Here is an 11,668-nt window from a genome sequence, read left to right on the forward strand (position 1 = left end):
TTATAAGATCAACTAAGAAAATTGATGAGATGTGAAAAATATCAATAGAACAGTGTTAAATGTCCAATTTCTTCCATTCTGAGATTCTGAACATAGTGAATGATTGAATCTGACAAACTGCAATGATATGAGTTTATTTCCATTTTTGACACTTTATTACACAATTCACGATAACAAGTTTACCATCATTTTTACATAATCAACTAACAATGTTGTAAAGATGCAGGAAATGTCAAACAAACACTTTTACGTATCTTTTTACTTAAATAATAAGGATATTAACATGCCTAAGAATTAAATCTGAGGAAATCTGAGGAAATGTGAAAAAACAGCATAACTTCTAAAATAATGCCCCGATTATGCTGATTTTCGAACTCAACCTGCGTTCTAGTAAGACTGACCATTCCTGTGAGTTTAATGACAATTGGGCTTACTGTTTTTCTTATATTGTGTTTACAGTGTTGCATATATGCTGAACAATGAAAAAACCACATAACTACTAAAATAGTGGCCCGATCATGCTGATTTTCAAACTTGACCTGCGTTTTAGTAAGATTGATTATTCCTGAGTGTCATGACAACAGGCCTAACGGTTTTCCTTAAAATGTGTTTACAAGGTTGCATATATGCTGAAAAGTGAAAAAACAGCATAACTTCTACAATAATGGCCCGATCATGCTGATTTTCGAACTTGACCTGCGTTTTATGAATATTCATCAGCTCTGTAAATATAAAGCCAAAAAGTAAAACTGCCTTCCACTTATCGTGTTTACAAGGAAAGTGCACGGCGCCGGCGACGGCATCGGCATCGGCATCGGCGACGGCGACGGCGACGACAGACGCAGGTGATGGCAATATGTACAGACACATCTGTGTCTGTACATAAAAAGATGTTTTTTCAGTTTTTCCTTTATCTATCTATTGGTAACGGGAGTATAGGAACGAATAATATTTTGGGGCTAAATTTTTTCCGTACGTACCCCTGCAGCCGGATTTGAAAAACTAGTAAAGATTTATTGTTGTCTGTTATCATCAAATATACTATTTAATTATACAGAATATCTTTCAGCAAAGCACTCCATAAAAGAAAGCATAATCCATTAACTTGGGGGTAATCAAAATATATAAATTTGTATATTTTTAATTGGAAAATCTTCTTATTGATATTCCATTTTTAACAAATATTGAGGGATTTTTTATAAAAATTAAAGTGAAAGGAAAAAGATTAGAGGGAGAAAAAGAGCAACAATTGAATATACACATTTTTTCCCCAAAAACATCCTTTATTTCAGTAAAATAAGGGAGAACATTCATAATATTGGCATGCACACACTACAAAAAAAATTCTTTTTGACAAGTATCTAAAAATCAAAACTAATATATCTCATACTTAAAGAACAATGCACTAAGACTAACAGAACAAACAAAATTTCAAGTACAGCAATATGGTATCAACCGGCCTCTATTCAAACATATAAAAAATACATCAATTGAACAATTTTAAATATGCAATTTGCTCCATTTTGTAATTATAAACATAGTGAAGGATTGAATTTGACAAACTGCACTGATATAATTTTATTTTCCAATTTTGACTCTTTATTTCACATTACATGATAACAGATTTACCATCATTTTTATATAATCAACTAACAAAATTGTTAAAGTGCAGAATTTGTCAAAAGAACACATTTATCAAATTTATGTATGTAATATGTTCAATAATGAGACATTTATGTCTAAGAATTGAACCTGAGAAAAAAACCACTTATACAAAAAAAAAAATGAATGTTGTAAAAATTATAAAAATAAAGCTGATTTTCAAACTCATCCAGTATATTAATATTCATCAGTTTTGTAAGTTTGCAGACAAAATAGTTTTCTACTTATCGTTATAACACTGAAAGTGCATGGCAAAGACGGTGATGACAGACGCATGTGACAGTAATATGTTCAGACACATCTGTCTGTAAATAAAAATCATATATAAGTAATGTTGCAATGGAGTGGGACTAATTTTCTTCCAGCTTTTGTATTGATCAAATATTGATAAAATTCCCATCTGAAGACGTCTATTAAATGTCACATGACATACAGTTCAAAGCCAGAAGGAAAAAACCATCAACATGTCTTGTATGCTATTAAATATAAATTTATCTTCTACCCGTTTCTGAACCAAGACAATAGTTCTTGGAATGTTGAGTACACCAAGGAATCCAACACAGATATATTTCTAGGATGATGTTTTAAAACAAACTGCAAATTGCTGTTTTGTATTTTCATCTGGAATCATATCAACTCTACTTGCTACACTGACTGAGCTGTATCATTTCTCCTCACATTTTAAAGTAATTAATACATTCTTTATGTGGTATATGGACTGTGATCTCTGATGACTGGTTGTCTGGTACCCCATTGGAATGAGTGGGTCATTGGGGCTGGCCATGCCCTGTTTTAGGTTTAGCATGTTTTTTGGGTTGTTGTAGTCTTCAAAAAAGACAAGCACTTTAGACTAATGAATAAAAAGAAAATTTCCAGTTATTGAAGCTATTTACTCCATTCTGTGCCACAGAGCTGTCATATGCTAAGTCTGGCATGCTGATGGCCACAACCTTTTCTCCATGGAAAGCCAGTTCCTGCAGATGCCCCAATCTGAATTCACCCCCTCCCCATTCAAATGCAGCTAGGGCCTTGCCCATACTGAAATAACAGCAACAACTATTTCAATATGCAAGGGAATTGTTTGTTATCATTACCAAAAGATTAATATTTGGACTTATATTAAATATTAAATGAGTCTTTAAAAAATTGCTGCAATGATTATACCTTATATGTCTTTAAGAAAAAAGAGTTTGATAATGAACAACTTATTTTCTAAGATGAATTTGATATCATCTAAGATGACTTAACAATTTTTTCTTAAAATTCTTTGCAAGAGAGAGAGAGAGAAATCTTACCTTCTTCTTTGCAGAAATAGGAACACAACAATAACTGCCTCTAATAGGATGACCCCAAGTATAATGGGGACCACAATGGCAGCTGTTTCTGAAATAACATATTTACTGGGAATGTATCAAATCAAGAAGGGAAATAATTCATTGAAGAAGCAACAGGGACTTATTTACAATATGATAAAAATACCATACAGCAATTTAACTAGAACAACCAAGACTGACATAAGATGAATTTAATCTTAGATGCAAAAATGTTAAAAGAAACTTACTATGAGATATGATAATCAACAAAATGAAATTTTAAACCAAATACAGTTTTTCAAATTTGACCTCAAAAAGGATCTTGATAAAAGATTATGTAGTCTACTATCAACTTATGTGAACTTGCATCAGCTCCAGTGAAAGCTGAAGGCTCCTTTTCACAGTATTCTCCATAATACTCTGAAATTTGATCAAATTTATTCAAATACAGAGTGACAAAATTTTTGACTTTAAATAAAATAAAAACAAAAACTCAATCCACCATTTCAGATGTAGGCAAGCCATGCTGCATTTTTCTTTAATTATATCAATTCATAAACATGGGTAGATTTCACAAGATAAACAGCCAGTATACAACAGCATACCCTGGTTTTCCTCAACTGCACAAACTCCATGAATGTATTTTTGATTTGCAAAATCATCAGCTTGGCACCAACTTTACTTTATCTTCATATTAAAGTCTTCATGTGTATAATAAAATAAAATGCAATCAAATGGAATACGCTTAAATACCACATATATAAGAAAAGCTAATACCTTCACCCAGACATCCGGGCTGCATACAACACCTGGGCATTGCTCTCTGACATAATGTAAATTTTTCTTGAATTGCATTTCCACAATTCACTTGCTGGAAATAAAAATTAAAGTCTTACAATCGTGCAGGTTACATTTGAAGTGATTTAGCATACTTTTATTGTTAATGGTAGTAAAAATTGACAAATGAAAATATTTGCTCAGAAAGTATGACTAATTCCATTTTAAAACAAAGATATGGGAAGGCATGGAAGATGGAGAGCTTGCATTAAAACAAAGCTCTTTTGTGAGTGATAATCCATTCAATTTTTAAGAATTTGGGCAATTTCTTATCCCCTAATGCCTTTTCATGACTTATCAAATGCTTATTAGGGTGGGGGTGCGGGTGGGGGGAAGCTTACCTCAGGTGGCTTCTGTGTTTGTGAGTTCACAATCTGCAAAGTCCATCAAAATTGGTAATTGGATGAGTGTCCTGTCTCAACAACCCTACGTAACACTCCAGGGACACTACATGTGTCAGGCATCAGATTGACAGTAACAAAGGCCACACTGATAAGAGATTTTCCATACACCACTTCCTGATAGACCTTACTGTAAAAAGAAATCAGTGATTTTTATATTTTTACTTTCAAACAGAGCCTATTTCAGTTATGTTGCATTGATTGAATTGAAGACAATTGCAGTTCATTCTTTTGTAATTTAATAAAGAAACACTTAATGAAATCATAAATGCAATTCATCCTCTCACCTTGCAAATGATGCCCTCCTATTCCTAAAGGAGAGTACAGGAGGTAAAGTCAAAGTAGTGATGTTTGTGACAGGGGGTGGGGTCTCCAGAGCATATCCCTGCAGATTAAATATATAGCCGTTTAAACTTTCCACGATAAAAAAAAACATCTTCTGATGGGAGGATTGCCTCATTATCCACATTGGTCACATTAGGTGGCTTTGTTGCTCAGCAGGTATCTGAAAATATTTTAATACATCATTTAATAAAATAGACAGACAGATAGATAGAATTAAATTAATGACACAGTATCATAATGATGCTATGATAGATATTCTATGTTAAATTTTTGGTTTAATAGTTTATTTAATATACCAAATTTTACTCAGACTAAATTAACATGAAACACATACACACACACACACAAACACAAAAGACACAAATTATGTGTTCTTTATTTTCTTTAACTGAGGTGAGAAAGCAATCGGTAGGGGGTGTAACTTCATCCCTGCAAAAGATTTTGTCACCAATGTGGCAAAGTTGACCACAAGTCTTAGGACTATAATCCTGTGCTGTCATTTTTATGGAGTTACCCAGCGGGCACTCAACGTTGATTCAACATTGAGGATAGGTTGAGATGATGTTGATCCATCAATATTGATAGATCAACAAGATCTCAACATTGAATCAACCTTTTCTTGTCAACCAATTGTCAATGTTGATAGATCAACAGGGTCTCAACATTGACTTAACCTTTCTTTGTCAATCAATTTTCAATGTTGATAGATCAACAGGATTTCAACATTGGATCAACCTTTTCTTGTCAACCGATTGTCAATGTTGATAGATCAACAGGATTTCAACATTGAATCAACCTGTGTTTGTAAACCCTTTGTCAATGTTGACATATCAACTGGATCTCAACATTGGGCCAACCTTAACTTTATAACCTTAATCATAACCTTGATAATAGTTTTAAATGATTATCTCACTAGAGAGGTATGCATAGGCCATTACCCCTCATAAAACGCTTGTTTTACCCCTTTTTCATTAAAATTAATTTTGTGAAAAAAGCGGCCGTCAGTTTTTTTTAAACTTTCCACAGGTTATCTTTAAGAAAAAGAAAAAAACATAGGGTCACCAGCCTTACTTTATGGCAAATTGACAAAATTTTACTCAAGGTTGAAGAAAAAGCTTGAAAAAGCCAAAAATGCCTGTTTTTCTGGAAATTTAAGTAAGCTGTGAGAAAAAAATTAGACTGGTGACCCTTTGTTTTTGTATTCTTAAAATTATCTTAACTACCTGATGTGACGTTATAATTATTTTAGTAAAGCTAATTTGTTGTTTAATTTTTATGAGTAATTACCGTATGTGCCTGCTTACTTGTATAATGTAAATGAAGTGCGGGACTGTTATTAAGTGCGAGACTCCGGATAACATGAACTGATGCAACACGTGAGTGTGGACAGTGTGTAACACTTTTACAGTACAAAAACTGTACTTTATTAACAGTACTTTGTGAGGCCACACTATCAGGAGGATCGTTCAACAGATAAGGACATGGAACGGTGACATTGCGTCTTCAAAACCCCACACTATCAGGAGGAACGTTTAAACTTTTTGCTTTGTACTTTCATACACTGTAGAAGATTTTAATCCAAAAGACTCATCTTGTAGATTAGACTTTCTTTAAATTCCTTGCTAGAGCAATTTACCTTATTTGTATAATCTATATGAACTTCAGGTTTGTCAATCTTTTTTTTTTTTTTTTTTTTTTTTTTTTTTTTTATCCTTAAACCACTAGTGCAAAAAGATTCTAATATGTCCAAATTTTTCCAAGCCATTTTGCTCAAATGTCAACCTCATGCTCCACCACTGAATGAACTAACCACACATAATATCTTACCCCTGTAAACTGGGTGTACAGAGAACCTCCGTGGAACACATTCCAGAAGTGGAGGTAACCCCTGGGTCCTCCTGCAATGAGAGATGCTGCATCCTTCTTGTGTGCTCGAGATCTCAAAAACAACAGCTTGTTGATGCTCAAGTCGCCATCCACTGAAACATGGACAGTTTTGTTAATATGCAAATATAATTTTTTTGGATTTTTAATGAGAGTAAAAACTGTCTCCCATTCCTAGTGCTGGTTAAAAAATTGATTATTGATTTATCATAACTGGAGTTCTTTAAATTATTTTTCTACAAAATTTAAAACATCTTCTTCATAATGTATGTCTTCAGTTAAGTGGCATTTCACAGAGATAAACTGCAACTTATTGTTAAAAGTCGCATTTTCTGACAAGTCAGAATGAGCTACATGTAAGCAAAAAACTGTAATCTTTGCTTTGATTCTGAACTTCTTTTATTCAAAATTAATCTGTGATAGTCTACTAAATAAACAACTGTTCTAAAACATTATCCATTTCTTTCTCTTTATAAGACAATAATTTATTTAGACTACTACTGACTTATCTCAGGTAAAAGTTGACTGATATTATCTGGTCTACAAACACAGCACCTACATGACTGGTCCTTGTATCCCTTAGGTACTGGAGCAAACAGGTGGCAGAAGATGTGTCCAGACACCATGTTCCATACAATGACCTCTCCATCATAACTGGATGTGGCCAGAAGATTGGGTGGACAGAAAGCCACAGAAAGAATGTCCTCCTTGTGACCATTTTCCTGAAATCATTATTATATTTTAGTATATGTATCATTCATAGCTGAAAAAATGAATAGAAAAACTTGTATCACATCTGCAGGTTCAGAACTTTAGAAAGGGCAAGGGGATTGCACTGCATGCCCTCTTAAATTTGGAGGCTAAAGAGGGATTGCAGAACAGGATACTCCAATCAAGTGTATTCTTCCTGAAGGTTGAACCAATAAATCTTAATCTACTCATTATATTATTATTTAAAAAAATTTAATCCAGTCTGAGTGTCCATCTACTGACCAGGTCATCCTGCCAGGGAGGCTGTGGGTCAATGGTATGTCTGACATCATCATCGTCCTGGTCATCAGAGTAGATGTTGACCCTATGGTCCAAGCCCACAGATACCACGTACCTGAAGTGAACAGCAGGTGTTATAGAAATTGATTTGAAATATAACTGCAACTTAAATGTTGAAGTTTTACAAGACTATTGTTACAGTAGGCATTTTGTGCTAGCAGTGAACATATTTAAGTTCTGTTTCATTAAGCTGAAAACTATTATCATTAATATCAAAAACACAATAATTTTAAAGCAAAACACCAGGATACACACAAGATGAAACTGGTTAATTGATTATTTACTTATTACATTTTACTTCACAAATCAAAGTTGTGCCCATTGACATGGTGCCTTTTCAATGTACTTGATTAAGGAAAAATATTGATTGTATTAACTTAATATTTATGTGCTTATCATAAAAGCATATCCAACATGAATGTAAAGCCTTCCCTTTTAATATAAGCAATCAAACACGCACAAGCAAAAAAGAAAACCACAGAAACCCACACAAAAACACAAAAATGCCTTCAAATAGCAACTAAAAAGTTATCAAGAGCAGTAATAATAACAAACATATAAATGGGACATTGCCATAAAAGATCACATGATGAATTTCATTTGTATGTCAAAATAAAAAAAAATCATTGTCATTAAGTCATAAAATTGTTCTATCTAACAAGCAATTAGCTGTAATTTCAAATCCCAAGCCTCATAAGGAAATATAGTCTTTGACACCGAGCAAAGAGATCTGCAAGCATGTCTATGTCTAATCATATGTATATCAAATTGAATAATACACTGTTTACAATTTAAGCATGTCATTGGTATTTACAAAGAATAGTGTAGATTTTCTGCTCAATATGCACCAACTGCAAAACATAAGTGAAGCTGTCAAATATATTCCAAAGCACCCTGAATATCACTGCCCAATTTGCTGTCTAAATTCTCAAAAATGACTTTTACAAAAAATCTTTAATAGCGCCCTAAATACCATTGCCTAATTTGCTGTCTAAACTCTCAAAAATGACTTTTTAAAATCTCTAAAAGCATCCTTAATATCGCCACCTAATTTTCTGTTCATACTTCTGAGAATGACTTTTACAAAATCTTTAAAAGCACCCTGAATATCACTGCCTAATTTGCTGTATAAACTCAAGATATAAACTCAAGCTCTATGATGTTGTATACAAGACAGCTTGCAAACATCTACCTCTGTGGTCTGATTTCAATTTCTGTGTTAACATCAAGTAACTTCCTGTATCACAGTAGTATTGAAAAAAATTATTATCAACTGAACAAATAAAAAGATGATAACACAAAATATTAACTAAAATTTAACTAAGAAGACTGGGGAAATCATTACCAAACAACTAAGCCATGTATGATGTTAACACCCATGTTTTAAAAAAAATTAAATATTATAATTAAAAAAAATCTTTACCAAACAGAGAATTAACCATGGCCTTATTATTCTGAACATCAAATCTCTGCACAAATTCAAACAAGAAATGAATATAACGTCAATAAGAATCATGATGCATCAACTGCATTTGAACATTTGAACCCAAACAGCTATACCTTTTATATATTCCAGTCTTACTAATTAAAGAAGTTTTTAAAGAAATTAAACAAAAAATTTAATGGCAACTTTTAGCATGAGACACAGTAATCTCCCACTGAAGATTAGTATTAAAGGATAAATATGAGATAAGTCTATATACATTTAAAAGATCACAGGAAGAATTACAGAAAAGAAAGGTTACCAAGCTAGAAAAATAGTCAAATGTTAATGTTGCATATGAATATGTAGGTTAATTTGCCACTAACATTTACTATAAATATTTACATTATGGTATTCACTACAAAGCAATGTTCTCTGCTCCTTGACTTACCTATTCTTGTTCATTTCTATATATGCACAGGAACAAATCTCATCATTGCCAGACTCTGTAAAATGAGGAAGAAATATCATCAATTCCATATATGATATTGATTTAAACAAACCATGATAATTTTATCTATTCAGATCTTAGTGACAGTTTTATTTATAGTTTCAACCATCAGAAAAAAATTAAAATAGATGCAACTAGTGAAATCTAGGCAAGATGGATGGAAAGAGTTTATAATAAAAGCAATTTCAAAAATTTAGCAAAATTCACCCTCACAAAAGTGCCTTCACTAGAAAATGAGACATTCAAATAATAATAAAAATAATTATATTAATAATAATAATACTACCTTTCATTAAAACCCTGAGACAATGCCCATTGTTGTAGTTCCATATTTTAAGACAGCCATCTCTGGCACCAGTGATACACCTACAATCAAATAAATTAAATTTCAGGACCAAATTTTGCTTTTGATCATTTAACCAAGAAACACAGCTACCAAAGTTCAAACAATGCTATCTTCCAAGTATTATATGATTTAATTATTTTTTCACAAGACAGAATTAGTACACATTCCAGGTTTTTATGTATATAATTAGTTTGCAGTTGTATTTTGTTCTAGATCAGATTGTATTATACTAAAGTAAATATATTACAATTTGCACAAAAAAAGCCCTTCTAACTGCCATGGTCTAAGAACTTAGAAGCCCAAATAAAAGAAGTGGTAAGTAATTGAACAAATTTATGGACCTTTTACTGGCATTTGCCATTTGACTGGTGCTAATACCATAAACAAGTATAATATATAATAATTTGACTGGTGCTAATACCATAAACAAGTATAATATATATATATTATACTTGTTTATGGTATTAGCACCAGTCAAATGGCAAATACCAGTAAAGTGACCTATATTACCTTCTGCCTGTGTTATCAAAGCACAAGCATGTGATGGCAGCATCCCCATGAGCATTACTGAAGTCAAAGATTGGGTTGCCACTTTCAAAATCCTTCAGCTTCACTGTCTGCAAAATACACAAACATAACTACTTAAAACAAACTCTTGACTATCTGTATTCAAATTAATTTCATACTCTTAACATACAATACACGGATGAATTTTTTATTTCCTTTGTAAACATAAACATTTGTACATAAGTGACAAAACTTCATTAGTAAATAAATCAGTATAGAGTGTATATTTTATAATATCAACTAAAGAAAAGCAACTAATTATACTTCAATTCACATACAAGCATCGGCAAAAATTGGAATACAGGCAAAGGAAATTCATGTATCAGACTGACTGAATATGTGTGCACACCCATACATGCATATGCATATATGCTGACATACAAATGCATGTACCATATGCACGCAAGCACATAATGTATAAAAGAAAATACTACTATACTTACCGAGGCAGCTGAGGACTCGTAAAACTGTGACATTGCGTCTTCAAAACTTAACTGTCTACGAATCTGTTAGAATTTAACTGTATTTGACAAATGTTAAAGTTAATGCAACATGATAGTATTACATGTAGTTAGTTTATGTAGTGTATGTTCATTGTTTGTAACATATAATATTCATAGTTAAGTTAGTTGATGTTTGTGTTTTTTTATGTTCGGGCTGTTTTGGTCCGTAACACTGAGCATCAAACTGGGAAGTTTAAAAAGAATCTGACGACCCATAGGTGGATACAGGGGCCGGTCCCGGGGTCTGGACCCCCCCCCCCCTTTTCTTCCGAAATTACCTTTTTTTGTAGGTAATTATCCTAATTTCCCCCCCTTTTCAGATCTGAGTCTTTTTATTTCAAGAAATGCTTGATATCTTGGAGAACACCTTCAGCCATCAGGCAAATTTCAATCAAATATCCTGATACCCTAATTGATATATCAACGTTAATTCAATTTTCAAATTCAACTTTATTTCAACATTGATTCAACATTGAGGTATCAATGTTGATTCAACATTGATACCTCAAGGTTGTTTCAAACTTGATGGTTCAAGGTTGATTCAACCTTGATGGTTCAACGTTGAGTCAACTTTCATAGTCAACGTCATATCAACATAGTTTCAACGTTGACGGTCAACGTTGATTCAACATTGAGACCTCAAGGTTGATTCAACCTTGATGGTTCAACGTTGAGTCAACTTTCATAGTCAACATCATATCAACATAGTTTCAGCATTGACCGTCAACGTTGATTCAACATTGAGACCTCAAGGTTGATTCAACCTTGATGGTTCAACGTTGAGTCAACTTTCATAGTCAACGTCATATCAACATAGTTTCAACGT

At 32.8% G+C, this 11,668-nt stretch overlaps 1 protein-coding gene across 2 annotated transcripts; it reads right to left on the reverse strand.

Moving 5' to 3' along the window:
- Positions 1–1,269: 1,269 nt before the first annotated feature.
- Positions 1,270–11,436, reverse strand: LOC147764247 (cilia- and flagella-associated protein 337-like). Of its 2 annotated transcripts, XM_086999485.1 has the most exons (14): positions 10,783–11,436; positions 10,283–10,389; positions 9,713–9,792; positions 9,367–9,421; positions 8,685–8,729; positions 7,436–7,547; positions 7,002–7,164; positions 6,386–6,537; positions 4,501–4,718; positions 4,154–4,343; positions 3,753–3,846; positions 3,224–3,395; positions 2,958–3,045; positions 1,270–2,700 (listed from the first exon to the last, which is right to left on the reverse strand). In XM_086999485.1, the coding sequence occupies exons 1-9, from the start codon at positions 10,813–10,815 to the stop codon at positions 4,686–4,688; spliced, it is 780 nt and encodes a 259-aa protein (XP_086855611.1). In that variant the 5' UTR covers positions 10,816–11,436; the 3' UTR covers positions 1,270–2,700; positions 2,958–3,045; positions 3,224–3,395; positions 3,753–3,846; positions 4,154–4,343; positions 4,501–4,685. The 2 variants fall into 2 exon arrangements, with proteins under 2 accessions (XP_086855611.1, XP_086855612.1); XM_086999486.1 differs by lacking the exon at positions 8,685–8,729 and having other exon boundaries at positions 2,958–3,395; positions 10,783–11,427.
- Between the last annotated feature and the right edge of the window lie 232 nt (positions 11,437–11,668).

Source organism: Lingula anatina, chromosome 1 (assembly GCF_051362555.1).
Source record: "Lingula anatina isolate TDL-2025a chromosome 1, LinAna3.0, whole genome shotgun sequence".
Taxonomy (NCBI): Eukaryota; Metazoa; Brachiopoda; class Lingulata; order Lingulida; family Lingulidae; genus Lingula; species Lingula anatina.